This window comes from Bombina bombina, chromosome 1, assembly GCF_027579735.1.
Source record: "Bombina bombina isolate aBomBom1 chromosome 1, aBomBom1.pri, whole genome shotgun sequence".
NCBI classification, from domain to species: domain Eukaryota; kingdom Metazoa; phylum Chordata; class Amphibia; order Anura; family Bombinatoridae; genus Bombina; species Bombina bombina.
Genome location: NC_069499.1, coordinates 559369640 through 559395228, shown reverse-complemented (window position 1 = coordinate 559395228; position 25589 = coordinate 559369640). Strand labels below are relative to the sequence as shown.

At 37.0% G+C, this 25589-nt stretch overlaps 1 protein-coding gene across 1 annotated transcript in view; it reads right to left on the bottom strand.

Moving 5' to 3' along the window:
- Positions 1-25589, bottom strand: part of C1H3orf70 (chromosome 1 C3orf70 homolog) — a 195179-nt gene that overhangs the window by 132830 nt on the left and 36760 nt on the right. The window contains exon 3 of the mRNA XM_053698745.1: positions 17944-18193. Coding sequence (XP_053554720.1) covers positions 17944-18127 — 184 coding nt within the window. The 5' untranslated portion in view covers positions 18128-18193. The remainder of the gene's footprint in view (positions 1-17943; positions 18194-25589) is intronic.

Genomic DNA, 25589 nt, shown 5'->3' with positions numbered 1-25589 from the left:
AGGCTAATGATGAAATGAGTGCGTGTGTAGATTAACAATGACGTGTATCAAGGTACAAAGTGAATAATATGTGTGCGTGAATAGTTGTGTTAGAGCACAATTGCAGTATGGAGGAAATTATTAGTGATATGGTGTGAGGGAAAAGGTGTGTAAAATATTGTGCTAAAGTGCAGTGTGAATGTATCTTGATTAAGATAAAATAGTGTGAGAAAATGTGATAAGTTAATGATAATAAAATTACAATTGTAATTATAGGGATTATTAAACAAAGGCAGCGAGATCTACTTTGGCATTTAAGCCCATAGGATCCAACATTTTTAGTTTCTGTATCCAATAGGTTTCTCACTGCTTGAGTTTGATTAAACAATCATAATCAGTGGAAGGGGGGGACAAAATCTATGGGGATGAATTTGAAGATGTAATGTTTGCCATCATGCATCATTTTTCAGTGATTTGGTACACTATGTTTAATTTTAGCTTTTTTGCAATTTTTACAATTGCGAAAATGTTCTCCCCAATGTGTACGTACCTTCCTTATGGTACGACCCACATACTGTACCCAACACATACAGTCAAGTAGGTAAACTACATAACTAGATTCACAACTAAAGCATCTGAAGATGTTAAATTCTTCTCCAGTAATATATTTGATCTGAATTATTTATTTTGTCAATAGATATTTACATGCGTTACATCCTCTTTTTTCCACACTTGTATGAGCCAGATAATACCAAAAAGTTAGATTTCTTTTGTACATTGGTTTCTTTTATTGAAATTGTATGTTTTACTCTTTCACTGGGTGCCAATTTGTTTCTGAGAGTAGGTGCTCTCCTGTATACAATTTTTGGTTTATCACCCACTATATTCTTAAGAAAGGGACCTTTTTGTATGATTTTCCAATGTTTATTTAAGATATTGCGTATTTTTATACAATTAAATAGTGGTTCATCTAGGATGGTAGTTTTTTTATTGTTGGTCTCAATATTGCCATTATCTATGGGCTTAAATGCCAATGTAGATCTCGCTGCCTTTGATTAAGAATACCTATAATTACAATTGTAATTTTATTATCATTAATTTATCACATTTTCTCACACTATTTTATCTTAATCAATATACATTCACACTACACTTTAGCACAATATTTTACACACCTTTTCCCTCACACCATATCACTAATAATTTCCTCCATATTGCAATTGTGCTCTAACACAACTATTGAGGCACACATATTATTCACTTTTTACCATGATACACGTCATTGTTAATCTACACACGCACTCATTTCATCATTAGCCTAGTAAGAATAACGTTGAGGTTTATACAGTATCATATGACACTAACACTTAATTTTCCATTATATATTTCTTCTCAGATACCCATATACATATATAATTTTTGTTTCTATGGGCTATCACTAGTGAAGCATTTTATTCACTTTTGACATCATACGCAGTGATTTTTTTACACTAAATATCTATTCGATGGAATCCCCTTTTTTAGCTAATAAGTGTATATAGGAAAATACAAATATAAATGTGTTGACACACATTTTTATTTCAAATATATTGTTCCAAATCATAGGAGTAATTAAATAGTAGATCAGGGAAAAAGAGAAGATGCAGGCACTACTGTGGATAGCTTAAAAACAATGAGTCTTTATTTGAAAAGCCATTAAAAAATTGAACAGCTACAACCGCTGTAAAGATCATGAGAAAAGGTACAAAAATCGACAAAGGCAAGGCAGGGGAGAAAAATAGACATAGAAAATTGTCTGACTAGTTTCGAGTACGGACTGTACTCTTATTCATAGACATGCAGAGAGGAGGCTAGACTCGCCTTTTAAAGGGAAAACTTGTGTCTGAAAATTCAGCTGATGTCCATTACTATTGATTGGGACATAAACTTCAGTTAACCCCTCAAAGACAAGTCACGCCTAGTCTCTGTTGGAAAGAATAAAAACAAAGAACGAAATTCTCAGATTATTGTTGTTATTTTAAACAGTGTTACACTCAAGAGAGAAAAGAACTCTTCTGGATGCTAAAATTGCAAACACGCTTTCCTAAAGGAATGAATCGTGAATGCGATATTAACTTTTTTATTGATAATTAAAGCAATAAATAAAATACACTATGTATTACTTTTGTATTTTCCTAGTATCTAACTCTTTACCCAGTGTCATTCTTTTCATACCCCAACATATATAATCTTGTATTTAGAATTGGATTACTACTTTCTAGGGTCTATATGCATTGTGCATTTAATATATATGTCATCACCAGTTTAGCATATCTTTAAGTCCATGTTTTACATTAATTTATAACCTTAAAATCCATAACAGGACTATTACTTAACATTGTTCATTAGACATTGTGTATTCAATATTTATGCCATCATTAGTTTAGTATATCTCTAAGTCTATGTTTTACATTTACCTATAATCTGAAAATCTATAACAGGACAATTACTTAATACTGTTCTCTATCTTGCATAACAGTAATTTTGCCCAATTGCAACAGATAAGGATACAAGGTATATGTAACTATGGTTCAGCTCCTATAAACTTTGTATTATACACATAACATGAATAGAACAATGAATAGAACAATATTTTTCTAATGCCACTTATGACATTTTACATAGATCGCCAACAGTCTCTGTTTCATGTCTCTCCTACTAAAACATTAACTGATATTGAGTGTAACACTGTTTAAAATAACAACAATAATCTGAGAATTTCGTTCTTTGTTTTTATTCTTTCCAACAGAGACTAGGCGTGACTTGTCTTTGAGGGGTTAACTGAAGTTTATGTCCCAATCAATAGTAATGGACATCAGCTGAATTTTCAGACACAAGTTTTCCCTTTAAAAGGCGAGTCTAGCCTCCTCTCTGCATGTCTATGAATAAGAGTACAGTCCGTACTCGAAACTAGTCAGACAATTTTCTATGTCTATTTTTCTCCCCTGCCTTGCCTTTGTCGATTTTTGTACCTTTTCTCATGATCTTTACAGCGGTTGTAGCTGTTCAATTTTTTAATGGCTTTTCAAATAAAGACTCATTGTTTTTAAGCTATCCACAGTAGTGCCTGCATCTTCTCTTTTTCCCATATCTACATAGTGGCTGGGTTTCGCCACTGCTACGGCACTCCGTTGGCTCTCTATGGAAGGACTATACTGAAACCGGCGTCACTTCCGGTTGTCTTGCTGAGCCCGCAGACGCTGCCAGGAACGCCGCACCAAAGTGTCTCTCATCTCATAGTAAATAGTAGATCAGTTTATGACACGACTCATGCTCCATATGTGCGTTTTAATAATACTTTCTAGTTTTTTATATGAGTTTATATTATCTTTCATTTTTATTATATTTTTTTGTTATGTGCTCTCTGATATCATATGTTAATTTTTATACTTTTATGTAACCAATATTGTTACTTTCTCGTTCTGCCAGAACATCACAAAGTATCATGATGGTGAACTGTTTGTATTAACCTCTTCTGGGTCATTTTAGATTTAAAAAGAGTTTTTTCACTACCTGTTTTTATGCCTGATGAAACGGCCCTATGTGTTGGCCGAGAAATGCGTCGCAATAAAGAAATTTTTACCACGACCCGGTTTTGTGGTTTTTAACTTATGTCCATTAATAGGACTTTTTATCTGTAGCCGCACAGTGGTTGTTTCCTGCTAATTTGGTTTCGATCTTTTTTCCTTTGCCGGTCACGCATACACTGCATGTGGAGAATCACCGGTGCTTGGGAGCCGTGGAGTCCGTTGCTTGGAGCTACACCTGCTTTGCTGGGTACATCTATGTCCTCAGCATACTGACTACTGTTTTGAATGTCAGCCTGCTCGTATGCACCTTATTCACCTAGGGTGCCACCTATCTTATGAGTAGTATCCATACCTCTCCTACGTTTGAAAAGCAATTTTTACAAGTTACACTATGAGGCACCCCTTGTCTTATTAATATCTTATAATGTATATATACATACATATATATGTCTAAATATGTGTGTGTATATGAGTGTACATATGTATGTGTTTCACTATATATTTACTGTAAATTTTTAACATTCCAATGTTCTTCACATAGAGGATAATGTAATTGTTATTGCAATTACGCATTTATATATATATATATCATTATATAGCTATACCTGTATATCTATTCCTATATATAGGAATATATATATATATATATATATATATATATATATATATATAAATATATATTTAATAATAAAAAAATGTAAATTTATACGTGAAGAACATAGGAATGTAAAAAATGCGTAACACAAAAAATAATTAGTAATCTTAAAGCACGTTCTTGAATTATTAAATATAAAATAATAAAATATTAATAAAAGATATTAAAAATGATTATGCATACTGTAAAAAAATATTAGAATTTACTGTTAAGAATTTTTACAGTATCTATAATAATTTTTAGATATATACTATTATTATTTTTTTATTTAATATTTTAATAACACAATGCAAGATTATTAATTTATGTGTGTTAACCCGACACCATGTTAGACCTAAAGCGCGTACCCCCAATGTGCCTTACGAATATTTTACGTTCACATGTTCTTCACATAGAAAATAATGTAATTTTTATTATTAAATATATATTTATATATATATATGTATGATAATATTAATGTAATATATATATATATATATATATATATATATAGGTACAAGGGAAAACAGCGCTTAAAAAATTCTATTCTAAAACAAATAACATAAAAGATTTAAAAAACATATAAAAACATGAAAAGTACATAAAACAGAAAAAGTACAAAGCACATAAAGTGCAAAATGAATAATAGTGCAAGTCCCCTGATTGACTTTCTTATAATGAGAATCCCCTTACCAGAATCTACCTCAATCTGATGAGGTGAGTTGCCGCACTGCAAGGGGTAATAGGGTTCCGGTACAGGTGTGTCTGATGAAACGAGGGATGTCTTTATGATTTCATCCACCTTTTGGAGTATGTAGTGACAGATTAGCTCACATCCGGTTGTTTCCTCCCAAGATACTCAAATATACCATCCACCTCTTGGAGTATGTAGATATAGACTGATGAAATGGCTTCTGTTTGCCTCCTCATGGGGGAAGTGAGCTTTGGGCCAGATTACGAGTGGAGAGCTAACAATTATGTGCGAGCTATAAGGGGTATTTTGCGGGTGTTTGCGCACGTCAGATTTTCCACTGAAGTAAACGCAATTCAAGTTAACTTTCGTCGGGTTAGCATCCTCAGAGTTGTGGTTAACAAGGCTGTACGGAGGCCTTGTTAACCATTGACTTCTATGGAGATAATACATTAACGCGGTTGCAATTTTGCAAAGACCTTTGGTTAGAATGCGTCGGGTTTCACTCATGTGCAAACTTTTTGCTTTCAATTTGTAATACACGTTTATGCTCGAGTGGGAGTGTTAAATAGAACACCACTTGTAATCTGGCCCAGAATAAGAATGCTTTAGAGCAAATAGATTTAAAATTACTTAGCAACAAAAACTGAGCATAGAATTTAATCTATTTATATAGCTAGTGAATAATAGCTTCCTTGGGTTAAAGGAGAATGAGGAGAGTCACTTGTCGAAGCCTTGCTAAATTTGCTATATATAGAGAAACATATGTTTCATCTTGAGTTTTAAAGTGTCAGTAAATGCTATCCTCGAATCCATTTCACAGCAGTTAACCTCTAGGCTGCTAAAGTGTACTGTACAGTCTTACTATGCAATTAGTCTAAATTAAAATGTATTAATTTAATATCTCAGTGATACATTCCACAACTTGTCAGTCTTTGCAGTTGAGAAATATTTTCTTGAGAAAATCTAAAGAGAAAAAAATATGTTTCAAGAGGAAACATACTTTTTCTAAATCAAAGTGACATTCCTAGAAGTTTTAAAGGGATGTGTTACCCATAAACTCATAAAAACATAATTTATGCTTACCTGATAAATTTATTTCTCTTGTAGTGTATCCAGTCCATGGATCATCCATTACTTGTTGGATATTCTCCTTCCCAACAGGAAGTTGGAAGAGGATCACCCACAGCAGAGCTGCTATATAGCTCCTCCCCTCACTGCCATATCCAGTCATTCGACCAAAACAAGACGAGAAAGGAGAAACCATAGGGTGCAGTGGTGATTGTAGTTTAATTAAAATTTAGACCTGCCTTAAAAGGACAGGGCGGGCCGTGGACTGGATACACTACAAGATAAATAAATTTATCAGGTAAGCATAAATTATGTTTTCTCTTGTTAAGTGTATCCAGTCCACGGATCATCCATTACTTGTGGGATACCAATACCAAAGCTAAAGTACACGGATGATGGGAGGGACAAGGCAGGAACTTAAACGGAAGGAACCACTGCCTGTAGAACCTTTCTCCCAAAAACAGCCTCCGAAGAAGCAAAAGTGTCCAATTTGTAAAATTTTGAAAAGGTGTGAAGCGAAGACCAAGTCGCAGCCTTGCAAATCTGTTCAACAGAGGCCTCATTTTTAAAGGCCCAGGTGGAAGCCACAGCTCTAGTAGAATGAGCTGTAATCCTTTCAGGGGGCTGCTGTCCAGCAGTCTCATAGGCTAAGCGTATTATGCTCCGAAGCCAAAAGGAGAGAGAGGTTGCCGAAGCTTTTTGACCTCTCCTCTGTCCAGAGTAAACGACAAACAGGGCAGATGTTTGACGAAAATCTTTAGTAGCCTGTAAGTAAAACTTCAAGGCACGGACTACTTCCAGATTATGCAAAAGACCTTCCTTCTTTGAAGAAGGATTAGGACACAATGATGGAACAACAATCTCTTGATTGATATTCCTGTTAGAAACCACCTTAGGTAAAAACCCAGGTTTGGTACGCAGAACTACCTTGTCTGAATGAAAAATCAGATAAGGAGAATCACAATGTAAGGCAGATAACTCAGAGACTCTTCGAGCCGAGGAAATAGCCATCAAAAACAGAACTTTCCAAGATAAAAGTTTAATATCAATGGAATGAAGGGGTTCAAACGGAACTCCCTGACGAACTTTAAGAACCAAGTTTAAGCTCCACGGGGTAGCAACAGTTTTAAACACAGGCTTAATCCTAACCAAAGCCTGACAAAATGCCTGGACGTCTGGAACTTCTGCCAGACGCTTGTGCAAAAGGACAGAGCAGAGATCTGTCCTTTTAAAGAACTAGCTGATAAGCCTTTGTCCAAACCCTCTTGGAGAAAGGACAATATCCTAGGAATCCTAACCTTACTCCATGAGTAACTCTTGGATTCACACCAATAAAGATATTTACGCCATATCTTATGGTAGATTTTCCTGGTGACAGGCTTCCGAGCCTGTATTAAGGTATCAATGACTGACTCGGAGAAGCCACACCTTGATAGAATCAAGCGTTCAATCTCCAGGCAGTCAGTCTCAGAGAAATTAGATTTGGATGATTGAAAGGACCTTGTATTAGAAGGTCCTGCCTCAGAGGCAGAGTCCATGGTGGAAGAGATGACATGCCCACTAGGTCTGCATACCAGGTCCTGCGTGGCCACGCAGGCGCTATCAGAATCACCGATGCTCTCTCCTGATTGATTTTGGCAATCATTCGAGGGAGCAGAGGAAACGGTGGAAACACATAGAGCATCTATCAGCGTTGCTCCCGGGTCCCTGGACCTGGATCCGTAACAAGGAAGCTTGGCGTTCTGGCGAGACGCCATGAGATCCAGTTCTGGTTTGCCCCAACGATGGACCAGTTGAGCAAACACCTCCGGATGGAGTTCCCACTCCCCCGGATGAAAAGTCTGACGACTTAGAAAATCCGCCTCCCAGTTCTCTACGCCTGGGATGTGGATCGCTGACAGGTGGCAAGAGTGAGACTCTGCCCAGTGAATTATCTTTGAGACTTCTAACATCGCTAGGGAACTCCTGGTTCCCCCTTGATGGTTGATGTAAGCCAGAGTCGTGATGTTGTCCGACTGAAATCTGATGAACCTCAGTGTTGCTAACTGAGGCCAAGCTAGAAGAGCATTGAATATTGCTCTTAACTCCAGAATATTTATTGGGAGGAGTTTCTCCTCCTGAGTCCACGATCCCTGAGCCTTCAGGGAGTTCCAGACTGCACCCCAACCTAGAAGGCTGGCATCTGTTGTTACAATCGTCCAATCTGGCCTGCGAAAGGTCATACCCTTGGACAGATGGACCCAAGAAAGCCACCAGAGAAGAGAATCTCTGGTCTCTTGATCCAGATTTAGCAGAGGGGACAAATCTGAGTAATCCCCATTCCACTGACTTAGCATGCATAATTGCAGCGGTCTGAGATGCAGGCGCGCAAATGGCACTATGTCCATTGCCGCTACCATTAAGCCGATTACTTCCATGCACTGAGCCACTGACGGGCGTGGAATGGAATGAAGGACACGGCAAGCATTTAGAAGTTTTGATAACCTGGACTCCGTCAGGTAAATTTTCATCTCTACAGAATCTATAAGAGTCCCTAGGAAGGTGACTCTTGTGAGTGGTGATAGAGAACTCTTTTCCACGTTCACTTTCCACGCATGCGACCTCAGAAATGCCAGAACTATCTCTGTATGAGACTTGGCAATTTGAAAGCTTGACGCCTGTATCAGGATGTCGTCTAGATACGGAGCCACCGCTATGCCTCGCGGTCTTAGAACTGCCAGAAGTGAGCCCAGAACCTTTGTAAAAAAGTGATGATCTTTGTGAATCGGTATTTGAAGGTAGGCATCCTTTAAGTCCACTGTGGTCATGTACTGACCCTCTTGGATCATGGGTAGGATGGTCCGAATAGTTTCCATTTTGAATGATGGAACTCTGAGGAATTTGTTTAAGATCATTAGATCCAAGATTGGTCTGAAGGTTCCCTCTTTCTTGGGAACCACAAAAAGATTTGAATAAAATCCCTGTCCTTGTTCCATCCGCGGAACTGGATGGATCACTCCCATTACTAGGAGGTCTTGCACACAGCTTAGGAATGCCTCTTTCTTTACCTGGTTTGCTGATAACCTTGAAAGATGAAATCTCCCTTGTGGAGGAGAAGCTTTGAAGTCCAGAAGATATCCCTGAGATATGATCTCCAACGCCCAGAGATCCTGAACATCTCTTGCTCACGCCTGGGCGAAGAGAGAAAGTCTGCCCCCCACTAGATTCGTTTCCGGATAGGGGGCCGTTCCTTCATGCTGTCTTGGGGGCAGCAGCAGGCTTTCTCTCTTGTCCACGCCTGGGCGAAGAGAGAAAGTCTGCCCCCCACTAGATTCGTTTCCGGATAGGGGGCCGTTCCTTCATGCTGTCTTGGGGGCAGCAGCAGGCTTTCTGGCCTGCTTGCCCTTGTTCCAGGACTGTTTAGGTTTCCAGGCCTGTCTGGAATGAGCAACAATTCCCTCTTGTTTTGAAGCGGAGGAAGTTGATGCTGCTCCTGCCTTGAAATTTCGAAAGGCTTGAAAATTAGACTGTTTGGCCTTTGATTTGGCCCTGTCCTGAGGAAGGGTATGACCCTTGCCTCCAGTAATGTCAGCAATAATTTCCTTCAAGCCAGGCCCGAATAAGGTCTGCCCCTTGAAAGGAATGTTGAGTAATTTAGACTTTGAAGTCACGTCAGCTGACCAGGATTTAAACCATAGCGCCCTACGCGCCTGGATGGCGAATCCGGAATTCTTAGCCCTTAGTTTAGTCAAATGAACAATGGCATCAGAAACAAATGAGTTAGCTAGCTTAAACGTTCTAAGCTTGTCAATAATTTCATTCAATGGAGCTGTCTGGATGGCCTCTTCCAGGGCCTCAAACCAGAATGCCCCCGCAGCAGTGACAGGCGCAATGCATGCAAGGGGCTGTAAAATAAAACCTTGTTGAATAAACATTTTCTTAAGGTAACCCTCCAATTTTTTATCCATTGGATCTGAAAAAGCACAACTGTCCTCAACCGGGATAGTGGTACGCTTTGCTAAAGTAGAAACGGCTCCCTCCACCTTAGGGACCGTCTGCCATAAGTCCCGTGTAGTGGCGTCTATTGGAAACATTTTTCTAAATATAGGAGGTGGGGAAAAGGGCACACAGGTTCTATCCCACTCCTTGCTAATAATTTCTGTAAGCCATTTAGGTATAGGAAAAACGTCAGTACACACCGGCACCGCATAGTATCTATCCAGCCTACACAATTTCTCTGGAATTGCAACTGTGTTACAGTCATTCAGAGCAGCTAATACCTCCCCAAGCAATACACGGAGGTTCTCAAGCTTAAATTTAAAATTAGAAATCTCTGAATCAGGTTTCTCCGAGTCAGAGATGTCACCCACAGACTGAAGCTCTCCGTCCTCATGTTCTGCATACTGTAACGCAGTATCAGACATGGCTCTAACAGCATTTGCGCGCTCTGTATCTCTCGTAACCCCAGAGCTATCGCGCTTGCCTCTTAATTCAGGCAATCTAGATAATACCTCTGACAGGGTATTATTCATGATTGCAGCCATGTCCTGCAAGGTAATCGCTATGGGCGTCCCTGATGTAATTGGCGCCATATTAGCGTGCGTCCCCTGAGCGAGAGGCGAAGGGTCTGACACGTGGGGAGAGTTAGTCGGCATAACTTCCCCCTCGACAGAACCCTCTGGTGATAATTCTTTTATAGATAAAGACTGATCTTTACTGTTTAAGGTGAAATCAATACATTTAGCACACATTCTCCTATGGGGCTCCACCATGGCTTTCAAACATAATGAACAAGTAGGTTCCTCTGTGTCACACATGTTTAAACAGACTAGCAATGAGACTAGCAAGCTTGTAAAACACTTTAAAACAAGTTTACAAGCAATATAAAAAACGTTACTGCGCCTTTAAGAAACACAAATTTTCCCAAATTTTGAAATAACAGTGAAAAAATGCAGTTACACTAACAAAATTTTTACAGTGTATGTAATAAGTTAGCAGAGCATTGCACCCACTGGCAAATGGATGATTAACCCCTTAATACCAAAAACGTAATAACAAATGACAAAAACGTTTTTTTTTAAACAGTCACAACTGCCACAGCTCTACTGTGGCTTTTTACCTCCCTCAATATGACTTTTGAAGCCTTTTGAGCCCTTCAGAGGAGTCCTGGATCATGCAGGAAGAAGCTGGATGTCTGTGTCTGTAATTTTTGCTGTGCAAAAAAAACGCTAAATAGGCCCCTCCCACTCATATTACAACAGTGGGAAGCCTCAGGGAACTGTTTCTAGGCAAAATTCAAGCCAGCCATGTGGAAAAAACTAGGCCCCAATAAGTTTTATCACCAAACATATGTAAAAAACAATTAAACATGCCAGCAAACGCCTGAGATAAACAGTACACTCCGGTACCATTTAAAAATAACAAACTTTTGATTGAAGAAATAAACTAAGTATAAAACACCACAGTCCTCTTACGACCTCCATCTTAGTTGAGAGTTGCAAGAGAATGACTGGATATGGCAGTGAGGGGAGGAGCTATATAGCAGCTCTGCTGTGGGTGATCCTCTTGCAACTTCCTGTTGGGAAGGAGAATATCCCACAAGTAATGGATGATCCGTGGACTGGATACACTTAACAAGAGAAAGTGACACAGCGTGTATGAATAAAGTTCACAGTAGACAAATACCTTGCTATGTTTATATTAAAAAATCCTCAATTTTTTTTTAAAACATCACCTTCATCTTATAATCGCACAAAATGTAGTAAGAAAATCCAGGGTTAGTAGAAAAGAATGAAATTGGTACAATGAGAGAAGTGAGTCTATACAAGGGAAGGCATCAAAGGGATATGACACCCAAACATTTTCTTTCATGATTCAGATACAGCATGTAATTTCAAACAACTTTCTAATTAACTTCTATTATCAATTTTTCTTTTAGTATCTTTTGTTGAAAAGCAGGGACATATGCTTAGGAGCCAGCCCATTTCTGGAGCACTATATAGAAGCAGTTTTGCAAGAATATTATCCATTTGCAAGAGCACTAGATTATTTCTGCCATTTATTGCTTTAGGTGCCTACCTAGGTATCTCTTCAACACAGAATATTATAGGAACAAAGAAAATTTGATAATAGAAGTAAATTGGAAGCTTTTTTTAAATGGTATGCTCTGTCTGAATCACAAAATATTTTTTGGGGGTTTCATATCCCTTTAACCCCTTAATGACCAACGACGTGCAGGGTACGTCCTCCAAAAAAATGTCCTTAACGACCACGTCGTTGGTCTTTGAAAGCAGTGGAAGTAATTCCTGATCACTTCCAGCTGCTTTCATGTTATTGCAGTGATGCCTCGATATAGAGGCATCCTGCAATAACTTTTTTAAGCAGTCCGATGCAGAGAGAGCCACTCTGTGGCCCTCTCTGCATCGGCTATGATCGTTGGTGGGTGGGAGCGTGTCCAGGGAGGCCATCAGTAGAGGAGGGGGGCGGGATCGCGCGCGCACGGGAGCGTGCGCGCGTGCATGGGAGTGTGCGCGCGTGCACGGGAGCGTGCACGTGTGAAACTGCCCAAAAGTTAGAATTGAAGTGGAAGAGGCACAAGGTGGGACTCAGTGGGAGAGAGGGTGGGAATAAAAAATATTAATGATCTGGGAGAGGGTGGGGGGTTGGGTGTTAAGGGGGGTAAGCTACACTACAGAAAATCTTAAAATAAACTTTTGATTTCAAACTGGGTACCAGCTGCCAGTACCCAATATGGTGAACAATAAGGCAGAGGAGGGGGGTAGAGAGCTGTTTGGGGGGGGATCAGGGAGGTTGGGGCTAAGGGGGGGGGGGTCCTACACAGCAGAATTATTTTTTTTTTTTAAACAAAAAAAAAAACTTTTATTTTAGTACTGGCAGACTTTCTGCCAGTACTTAAGATGGCGGGGACAATTGTGGGGTGGGGGAGGGAAGACAGCTGTTTGGGAGGGATCAGGGGGTGTGATGTGTCAGGTGGGAGGCTGATCTCTACACTAAAGCTAAAATTAACCCTGCAAGCTCCTTATAAGCTACCTAATTAACCCCTTCACTGCTAGCCATAATACACGTGTGATGCGCAGCAGCATTTAGCGGCCTTCTAATTACCAAAAAGCAACGCCAAAGTCATATATGTCTGCTATTTCTGAACAAAGGGGATCCTAGAGAAGCATTTACAACCATGTGTGCCATAATTGCACAAGCTGTTAGTAAATAATTTCAGTGAGAAACATAAAATTGTGAAAAATGTAGCGTTTTTTTCAATTTGATCGCATTTGGCGGTGAAATGGTGGCATGAAATATACCAAAATGTGCCTAGATCAATACTTGGGGTTGTCTACTGCACTACACTAAAGCTAAAATTAACCCTACAAGCTCCCTACATGCTCCCTAACTAACCCCTTCACTGCTGGGCATAATACACGTGTGGTGCACAGTGGCATTTAGCGGCCTTCTAATTACCAAAAAGCAACGCCAAAGCCATATATGTCTGCTATTTCTGAACAAAGGGGATCCCAGAGAAGCATTTACAACCATTTATGCCATAATTGCACAAGTTGTTTGTAAATAATTTCAGTTAGAAACCTAAAGTTTGTGAAAAAAATTGTGAAAAAGTGAACAATTTTTTTTATTTGATGGCATTTGGCGGTGAAATGGTGGCATGAAATATACCAAAATGGGCCTAGATCAATACTTTGGGATGTCTTCTAAAAATATATATATACATGTCAGGGGATATTCAGGGATTCCTGAAAGATATCAGTGTCCCAATGTAACTAGCGCTAATTTTGAAAAAAAGTGGTTTGGAAATAGCAAAGTGCTACATGTATTTATTGCCCTATAACTTGCAAAAAAAGCAAAGAACATGTAAAAATTGGGTATTTCTAAACTCTGGACAAAATTTAGAAACTATTTAGCATGGGAGTTTTTTGGTGGTTGTAGATGTGTAACAGATTTTGGGGATCAATGTTAGAAAAAGTGTGTTTTTTCCATTTTTTTCCTCATATTTTATAATTTTTTTGTAGTAAATTATAAGATATGATGAAAATAATGGTATCTTTAGAAAGTCCATTTAATGGCGAGAAAAACGATATATAATATGTGTGGGTACAGTAAATAAGTAAGAGGAAAATTACAGCTAAACACAAACACCGCAAAAATGTAAAAATAGCCTTGGTCCCAAACAGACAGAAAATGGAAAAGTGCTGTGGTCATTAAGGGGTTAAAGGGACAGGAAACCCCAAAATTTTCTTTAATGATTTGGATAGAACAAACAATTTTAAACAACTTTCCAATTTACTTCCATTATCAAATTTGCTATGTTCTTTTGTTATTCTTTGCTGAAGGAACAGCATTGCACTACTGGCAGCAAGATGAATACATATAGTCAGCCAATCACAAGAGGCAAATGTGTGCAGGCACCAATCAGCAGCAGCTCCCACTAATGTAGGATATGTGCGTATTCATTTTCAACAAGGGATAACAAGAGAACAAAGCACATTTGAACATAGAAGTGAATTTAAAAGTGTCTTAAAATTACTTGCTCTATCAGAATCATGTATGTTTAATTTTGACTTTCCTATCCCTTTAAGATCTGATGCTTATATATTCTCAGTACAGTGAAGTGATAAATAGTAGCAATTTAGGAAAAAATATAAGTTCTTTACATAAATATAACATTAGTATTCCACACAGACATTTATTCCTAAATGCAACATTACTTACATGATGCAATATATGTGCATAACATTTATCTTTATTATGTACTTTGTATGGATACAAATATATATAAAAATATATTTTTTGATTTTACTTATAAACTTAAAATAAGGCTAAACAAAATAAAAAAAAGAAAATATTTATTTTTATTTAAATTTATCAAATGTATTATTTTTTAAACACTTTTTTTTGCCAGCATCAACTTCAGTCCTGATTCTTATACCCACCATGAGGCTCTGGTCACACACAGAGTTGTACCCACACATCCTGGTTGATAATCATTCACTGACCTAAGAAAATAACTTTTTTCCCCCAAGGGCTAATTTCTATAGAGACTGCTTTTTATGCTCTGTACCATTCTAAATCAATGCAAATATTTAATATGCCATTTTTATTAACATTCCAAAACTGCAGGGTCAAAGCCGCTATAAACTACAGGAACATATTAATTTGCATCTTTTGAGAGTCTGCTAAAAACAATTTCAAGGTGGAAGGTGAAATAAAAATGATCTAACAGTACAATCTATGTAGACAAGTACATGGAATACATATTTGCTTTTACAATGCCAGACAGTTGCCATATACATTGGACATTTGATACCTATAGGGTAATGTGACATATTTGCAGGTTGTTGTACACAATTTAAAAGTTATATAACAAATATAAAAATGCCATAATTAATAATGTAGACTACTGGTTTTCAAACCTGTCCCGAGGCCTCCCTAACATGCCAGATTTTAAGGATATCTGAACTGGAGCACAGGTGAAATAATCAGCTAATTAATTAATTAGTAAACATGGTTATTTTAACCAGTCACACACAAGGTAATCCTGTAAAGCTGGCCTGTTAGGGAGGAATGATGACAGGTTTGAAAACCAGTGATATAGACCAATGCAGCCACTACAAAACATACAGCTCCTGCTCTGTTTTCTAGACTTTAAACTGAAGTGCACAATAAGGCTTGTCAAGAACACCACAATGTCACTGGTCTGTGAGTGTGCACTGCTTCTGTCACAGGGTGTGAGAAAACGTACCCAAAAATGTTTCTCCCATATTTATTCCCAATAATCAATTTTACCTGCTGGAGTATATTAAATTGTTTACAAGTAGCTCCTTTACCCTTAAATACCTGATTTAGCCTGTGGTATCCCTACCTATACTAAAAGTTTCTATATTTAAAGGATTACTTTCTGTTATCATTTTTAAGCTAAACAACTAACATATTAAAGTTAATAAACATTAATTAAAACCTACTGACCTATATTTTCTCCAAAACGAAGTTTCATAACGTTCTAAAAGTTATATCTTTTAATCGCCGATGATGTCACGTTATCCTGCCCACTATTTTCAGCACTGAGTGTTCAAAATACTTAAACCAATAACTTTGTGTTTGAAGCGCCATTTTGAAACCTAGGTATTGTAAACGGATTGGTACAGAGCAGAGGATACCCACGGAGTAGGTTTGTAAAACACTTCAATTTGCAGACAAGATTTCTGATATACGGTAGAGATATGTTAATGAAATGCTATTGATAAAAAGCGTATTTGGGGTAGTTAGTTAGTAACAGGCATAGAAAATATTTACTTACAGTGGCCCTTTAAGTATAGGCTGTTGACAATTTATGTAAACAGAGCCAGCAGAAGAAATTACACTCCCAGTGGGGTGTAGAAGAGATAAGTTATACAATGTTAATTTTTAACTGTTCTCTTTAATCATTGGGATTTACAAACAGATATAAGGAAGCAAGTGCGTGTACACAAAGTAATACCATAATGGGATTTGATATTACCTGCAAGCTCAACCCATTTCAATAGGCTGTGGTTTAAAAGCACAAAACCAGCTATTTCATATATACAAATAAACATGAAAATGCAATTTCTCATACATTCTATACTCTGCAGCTGGTATAAGAAGTCATTGGAAATACATTAAGGGGAAAACAAATTGAAGATGCAGAACTTCACCAACCAGCACTTTTAAAGGGTTAAAATAAGAGAACAGCTTTAAAAAGAGTAATATGGTGAGTAGTAAACATGCAACTGTAGTTCTACCCAGCAGTTTAAAGGGACATGAAACACATTTTTTTTCTTTCCTGATTTAGAACGAGCATGCAATTTTAACCCCTTAAGGACCAGCGACGTACCCTGTAGGATTAAACAACTTTATAATTTACTTCTATTATCAAATTTGCTTCATTCTCTTGATATGCTTTGTTGAAAAGCATATCTAAATAGGCTAAGTAGCTGCTGATTGGTGGATGCACATAGATATCTTGTGTGATTGGCTCACCCATGTGCATTGCTATTTCTTTAACAAAGGATATTTGAAGAATGAAGTAAATTAAATAATATAAGTAAATTGGAATGTTGTTTAAAATTCTATTCTCTATCAGAATCATAAAAGGAAAAAATGTGGGTTTAATGTCCGTTTAAGGAATCTTGTAGCTGTATGGATTCATATTTGGTTCTACACATTGGTTTTTTTTGTAATATTTTTGAACATGCACAGTCTACTTGAAAATGTTTATTGTTTAAAAAGATAGATAATTCCTCTATTACCAATTTTACCTTTACCCAGTTTTGCATAACCAACACAGTTATAACAATATACTTTTCACCTCTGTGATAACCTTGTATCTAAGCCTCTGCAGACTGCCCCCTTATTTCAGTTCTTTTGACAGACTTACATTTCAGCCCATCAGTGCTGGCTCCATGTGAGTGAGCACAATGTTATCTATAAGGCATACACAAACTTGTGCTGTCTAGCTGTAAAAAGCTGTCAAAATGCACTAAGATAAGAGGAGGCCTTCAATGGCTTAGGAATCAGCCTACCTAGGTTTAGCTTTCAACAAAGAATACCAAGAGAACAAAGCAAATTTGATAATAAAAGTTAATTGGAAAGTTGCATGGCCTATCTGAATCATAAAAGTTTAATTTTAACTAGACTGTCTCTTTAACATACAAATCTTTTCACCAGTTTAATAACCAAATTCCATTTGTAAACTACAGAACTTGGACGTTTTTACCCTTTTCAAATGTATTACAACTGAAAGCTTTTGATTTATCGCTTATGCAACCTGGACAGCTTTCAAACATACTTGCTTCTAATGTACTGGAATGTTGTAGAAAAGGAAGTCGGAAATACACAAGCTGAATTCATTGTTTGTATGTAAAGCTCTAATAAGTTGGAAGATGGGTTATGTCAGATTTGTATGCCTCTATTGTTCCCTCTGCATTATAGAAAAAAAGACCAACAAACACAAATAGGGTAACAGAGGGACTTACAATGACACCAGCCCAGATGGCAGCACCAGTGGAGTCTGAAGCACTTTCCATGGCTATGAGTAGCACAAATAGAGAGTCCATCACATGGCTTGAAATCTGGTCTCCCCGCACAGCTCCTGGCCAGTGCTTGTGCCTCATCCACCTTGTCATTCTTCAAGCACTTATGGGCAGTTGTGGCTGTCATCTCTGCCAGACACCTGGGTCAGCAGGTAGAGAGAGAGGTGCCGGTCGCTGGCTGAGGGACGGGCTCCTGTGGGGAGAAAAGTCAAACAAGTAAGCAAAATACATGTAGAAAATAACAATAGTTTGTGTCACAGTAACAAGCAACAAAATGCATAGTCCTTATTGTGCCAGAGGTTTAGAATTTTTTTTAAGTAGTATATCCATCCATCAACAGCCAACTCAAGTCACATGCAAGTTTGTATCCAAATGTACTCATTGTAGGGGACAAGGGATTGATTAAACAGGACATTATTAGTCATATTATGCCTCCATTATTCCTTTTACTAACTGACTGAGTGTTATATACGCCTTGCTCTGTTCTGTGCTATACTGCATATATAAATGAAATGCTAAATACTCTAAAATCCTATTTTATGTTAAAGAACACTGCAGCAAAAGAATATTAATGTATATACCCACTTCTAAATTAATTCTTACTCATCCTTAGTAATCCTGACACACGGAAGCCTCCTACTCTAATCTAGAGATAGATCCAAATCACATAAACTGACTACACACTTATTTTATATAAATACAGATCCCCTTCCTAACTAAACACTCACACAATACTGATCAAACAGCATTTCTTCCTTAAAGTGATGGTAAAATCATGTCCGGAATCTAAGCGATATTTTAGAGAGACTTTAATTGATCACTTCTAATGAAGATGCGCTGTAACTTACTTTCTAATCTAGCAGTGCCATTCTAATACCCTGCACTATTAGAATGGCACTGCTAGATTAGGAAATAAATTACAGCGCATCTTCATTAGGAGTGATCAATTAAAGTCCCTCTAAAATATCGCTTAGATTCCGGACATGATTTTAAAACATGTCAAGTTTATCATCACTTTAATACGAATTCAAAGACAGTCTTTCCCCCATTACCAACTCACAGAAGACCTCTTTGCCCAAAAAAACATACATCATGCACATTACCTAATACAAAATCACATACAACTTTAACCCCCAATAAAATAATTGCTTGTTCCCAGTGCATAAACACAGACTTCCTGCACATAATGATTTCCTTGATGCAGTCACACAAAAAATGTCTTAAACTTGTTTAACCAGTGAATACAAATTACACCGAACACAACTAACCTTTAAAATAAACACAGCATTAACTTACATTTAAAAAAAATTACAGTGCTTGTAGGAAGTGGGAAAAATATTACGGAAAAATATTTTCTATAAAATTATTGCATAGATTTATTATGTTTAAGATGGAATCAGATACCAGAAAACTGGCTGTGTAGCATCCTATTCTGGTTTAGCTCTAAGCCTTAACATTTGTGCGGTCAGGACCAATTATTTTGCTGTCTGGGAATATAAAATATACCATAAGAGTCATTATAGACTTGCCACATTCATTACACTAATATGGTAGACAAACAGCATCCCATTCTTTTCATCATTGTTTTGCTGTCTGTATGTGTCATACTATTCTTGCTGCAGAAAAGACCAAAAGTAGTTAATGATAAATGTAATGCTGCCTGTAATGTCAATTGTAAAGAAATCCACAGTTCCCTTCCAGGATCAATTTGCATCTATAACATAAAGAGCAGTGGCCACTTTAACATGTGACGTTTTTGTCATTTATTTCTCTATGTATTAGTAACTGTGGGAACATATATGTTTCTGAATATCTTCTTATAAGGAAATGTAGCATGGCTGACCTACTGTATATGGGAATATGGCCGATGAGAAAGAATATATTCAGTCACCCACTACTGTATTAGGGGTCCAAAGATTCACTTTCTAATCATAAAAAAACTCTAGTAAGTCATCCAAATTGACAGAAATCCCTATTACAATCCAGTAACCTTTGTAATGCAGAGAAACGTAGATTACTTCTGCAATCCAGATAAACAAAGATCCCTATTGCAAGCAATTAAGAAAATTGAAATCCCTTCTTCATTCTAGAAATAGACCTACATCCTACACTGACAAATCGCAGTGAAACCTAGAAACACAGATACAAAATGACAGAAACATTCTTATTTAAAGGGACATTAAAGTCAAAATTAAACTTTCATGATTCAGAAAGGCCATGGAATTTTAAAACAATGTCCAATGCATTTCTATTTTTAAATGTGCTTTGTTCCCTTTGTATCCTTTGTAAGAGTACATCTAGGTAGGCTCATATGGGCTCAGGAGTGTGCCCGTGTCTTAAAGGTATATTCCAGTCAAAATTTAAATGCACATAGATGAATTAGATATTTTAATAGAAACATTTGCAATATACTTGTATTAGCAAAATGCTTTTAGTAAGTTATCACAGTTTTAGTGTTAACATTATTTCTCTGCAAGTAAATATGAAGCATAGCTAGATATTCTCAGTGCACCAGCATTTTAAATATTTCAGCTGCTCAAAGCACCAGTAGGGCTTGTATCATGTCAGCAATTAACAAATGGTACAAGCACCTTAGGCTCTCTGAACAGGTGCTGTGTTTAAAATGCTGGTGCACAGTGCACACTTAAAGGGACAGTCTACACCAGAATTTTTATTGTTTTAAAAGATAGATAATCCCTTTATTACCCATTCCCCAGTTTTGCATAACCAACACAGTTATAATATACTTTTAACCTCTGTGATTATCTTGTATCTAAGCCTCTGCAAACTGCCCCTTTTTTCAGTTCTTTTGACAGACTTGCAGTCTAGCCAATCAGTGCCTGCTCCCAGATAACTTCACGTGCACAAGCACAGTGTTATCTATATGAAATATGTGAACTAACACCTTCTAGTGGTGAAAAACTGTTAAAATGCAATCTGAAAGAGGTGGGCTTAAAGGCTTAAGAAATTAGCATATGAACCTCCTAGGTTAAGCTTTCAACTAAGAATACCAAGAGAACAAAGCAAAATTGGTGATAAGAGTAAATTGGAAAATTGTTTAAAATTACATGCTCTATCTGAATCATGAATGTTTATTTTGGCCTAGACTGTCCCTTTAAATAGACTTTGGAAACAGCTATCTAAACCATAAAAGTTTAAATTTGAATTTACTGTCCCTTTAAGTCGACAGTACATTTTAAAAAGCCACAATATTATAAAATCCCTTAAAATTGGGCTTGACAAATATTGTGCAAGGGTGCTAAAATACCTAGAAAATGGGCCCTGGCTTAAAGGGACATTAAACCAATATTTTTTCTTTCATGATTTAGAAAGAGCATGCGATTTTAAACAACTTTCTAATTTACTTCTATTATCTAACATGCTTCATTCTCTTGATATCCTTTGCTAAAAAGCATTTCTAGATAGGCACAGTAGCTGCTGATTGGTGGCTGCACATAGATGACTTGTGTGATTGGTTCACCCATGTGCATTGCTATTTTTTCAACAAAGGATATCTGAAAAATGAAGCAAATTAGATAATAAAAGTAAATTGGAAAGTTTAATACAATAAGTATTGTATTATATTGCACGTACCACATTGAAAAAGGCCCGTTTACGGGCCGCAACGGGTCTGTGTTTTGTGAAATCTTTTGCAAGTTCCAAATCTTACATACCCCCCAGACCCCAGGTTCCTGTATATCGGCCCGGAATACTTGGGGGACATATTGTTGTAAAGGAACGGCCTTTTTGTTTGTTTTTTCCATGAGTGTATGTTGCTCGTGCTGTGACTAATTAACTCTCACCTGGGGAACTGTCAGTTTCCGATTAGCCATAGTTTTTGATAGAATTGTTCAAATAATATTTCTTATTCCCCTTAATTAGTGTCCCATTATTCGGCAATAGAGACTTTCAGAACCGGAGTATATATTTTAATGGATATTAATAAACTTCTATATCACACTATTTAAAGGGACATTAAACCCAAAACAATTCTTTCATGATTCAGAGAATACAATTTTAAACAACATTTTAATTTACTTCTATTATCTAATTTGCTTCATTTTTTAGATATCCTTTTTTAAAGAAATAGCAATGCACATGGGTGAGCCAATCACATGAGGCATCTATGTGCAGCCACCAATCAGCAGCTACTGGGCCTATGTAGATATGCTTTTCAGGAAAGAATATCAAGAGAATGAAGCAAATTAGAAAATAGAAGTAAATTAGATTTTTTTTTTAAATGATATTCTCTATCTGAATCATGAAAAAAAATTATTAGGGTTTAATGTCCCTTTAAGTATAAGATTGTGCACCTACAACTCCCGTTTCTTTTTCTTTTCCTTACTGTCTATCTTTTCTCTGTTTATCATATAGATTTAATCCATGTCATATGCATCATATGTTCATCAAGATTTATGAGAAGATCAGAATATCATTAAAGGGACATGAAACCCATTTTTTTCATTCATTATTCAAATAGAGAATACAATTTTAAAAAGGTTTCCAATTTACTTCTATGATCAAATTTGCTTCATTCTCATGTTATTCTTTCTTGAAGAGATACCTAGGTAGGTTGCGTGCACATGCCTGAAGCACTACATTACAGGAAATAGGGCTGCCATCTAGTGTTCAAGTGTATAACAATGTTGCAAAACTGCTGCCATATAGTGCTGCAGACGCGTGCACACTCCTGAGCTTTACAACCCTGTGTGTCGACAAAGGATAACAAGAAAATTAAAAAAATTAAGTTTTATGTTCCTTTAAATGTAAAACAATGTGAAAGGTTAGACAATTACCTTTCCAATGGTGGGTCTTGGGGGTCTGTAGCCGCTTAGATGCCTAAGATGCAGGCTTCTAAGCAGCATGCCCCCTGCTCCTATACTTATCATTGTTAAGTATAAATAAAGTTGCGCGGTGACGTCATCATGTTATTGCGTGTGACGTCACTGCGCATAGCGTGAAGCCCCGGCGATGCCTGTCACTCTACAGGCATGATCGCCGGGGTAGGATGGGTGGGAGCCCCCAGATCTCCCTCAAGGTGGGAGAGTGCTAGTGACGTCATTAGCACTCAAGGGGTTAAAGGGACATGAAACCCATTTTTTTTCCATTCATTATTCAGATAGAGAATACAATTTTAAAAAGGTTTCCAATTTACTTCTATTATCAAATTTGCTTCATTCTCCAGTTATTCTTTGTTGAAGAGATACCTAGGTAGGTTGCGGGCACAACATGTCTGAAGAACTACATGACAGGAAATAGTGCTGCCATCTAGTGTTCAAACTAATGTATAACAATGTTGCAAAACTGCTGCCATATAGTGCTGCAGACATGTGCACACTCCTGAGCTTACAACCCTGTGTTTCGACAAAGGATAACAAGAAAATTAAGAAGAATTCATAACAGAAGTTAATTGGTAAGTTGTATAAAATTGTATGTTCCATCTGAATCATGAAAGGAAAATTGGGGGGTTTATGTTCCTTTAAATGTAAAGAAATGTGATCTAGGGGCTGAAAATGCTACTGACATCAGCGGCGAGACCGGTCTTACTGTAGGCGGCAAGACCCACGCTGTTATAAACAGAAAATTCCTTAATGACCAGCGACGTACAGGGTATGTCGAGGTCGTTAGGGGGTTAACAAATAGGAAGACTAGATACTTCAAATGGATGAATGTGAAGTACCTACATAGGGCTAGATTACGAGTGGAGCGCTTTTGTTTGCGCACAAGTAATATCAGATTTTCGCGGCTGTTTGTTTTACAAGTTGAAAGTAAATGCAATTGTGTTCATGCATTTACTTTCAACTTATTAAACGAGCTAGAGTGATTACCGTAACCTCACAGCACTGGTTAACTGTTACGCTCAAATAAAAACATGCATAAAACACATCAAAAATACATTTAACAGTACAGTTACACTCATAATAACACATAAAAAATACATTTTACAGTACAGTTACACTCATAATAACACATAAAAAAATACATTAAACAGTACAGTTACACTCATAATAACACATAAAAAATACATTTAACAGTACACTTACACTCATAATAACACATAAAAAATACATTTAACAGTACAGTTACACTCATAATAACACATAAAAAATACATTAAACAGTACAGTTACACTCATAATAACACTTTCTAAAAAAATATATATTTTTAAAAAAAATATTGCATAAAAAAAAGTTATAAGGGATCAAAGATATGAGGTCTCAGGCGTTAGAGGTTAACCGCTTTACTCGTAATCCGGCCCCCATAGTGTGAATATCCATCCACCTTCACAAAACTGAGCTAAAATAACGCCTTCCAGATCAAATAGTTTCAAACAGCTGCAGGCAAAGGGCATCTGTTTTTAGGTTTTAAAGTGTTCTCTCTTTTTTTCTTTTTTAAATACACTTTCTGCATTGATAAAGATATGAAAGCAGGGCAAAACATTTCACCATATCTTTTCAATCTGGTTTGAAGCTCCTTTAGTTAAGGCGTAGAAAGACAAGAGATTTTAGAGATATGGAATTTGTTATCCAGGTGTCTGATATTCACTCAGCAATAATAGAAAAAATGCAGAGAACACTGGCCTCTCGCTTAATGAAGACGCCAAAGCAATCATGATAGGTCAAAAGAACTGCAGAAAAATCAACACTAGTGTCAAGAATAGTCTTGCAGGTCATGGTTAAAAACCTACTGGAAGTAACAGAAGGCAATGTTGGTTATCAAACCCCAAACATACTTTTTACACAGACACAAAAAAACTACATGATGTATTCTTGAAGGGAATTATTTTGACGCTAAATAATTAAACCGTATAGCAAAATGAAAGAGTGATAATGGTCATACAGTAATATTTAAACAGACATTAAACACTAAGGGCTAGATTACAAGTGAAGCACTAATTTATCGTGCGCTCACATATGGGCCAATTTGAACGTTTGTGGGTGTGCGATAAATGACCAGCCATTACAAGAGGCTGGTTATTGCTACCGCCAGTTAGCGGTAGCTATTAGCGCTTAGAAAATTAACCAGAGATCAGATCTCTGTTTAATTTTATAAATTTCCCTGAAAATCATTTGTGATATACATTATTAAAAAAATAAAGTTAGTACTAGTAGCATCTTTATTTTTTAATAAAATAACTAGAAAAAGCAGTTTTGGGGGGTCTAAAATGAGCAGGTGTGGGGTGTTAGAAAAAAAAACAGCACTGAAAAATGCCTTTACATTGTGGTCTATGGGAACTGTGTGTTCCCAGTAAATATATAAGTATATGCTTATATACATATATATTTATGTGTTAATATGTGTATAAGCATATACATATACTGTATATTTACAATTTACTGCCATTGCTGCGCTACTTACCCCTTCGCTGCGCGAGTTCAGACACGGCATGAGAGTGAGGCTCCCATTTGAGCCTATGGAAGGGTGCTGGTATTATTCAGTAGAAAAGTGGGAGAAGGTAACAAGAGGCTGAGGAAGCTATTACAAACTAATGGAGATAAGATTATGTTTAAGAAGCTCTGTGCTATATTAAAAAACTAAAATATGATAAGAACAATAATGTGCTAAAACAATAATATATTTTTGGATTT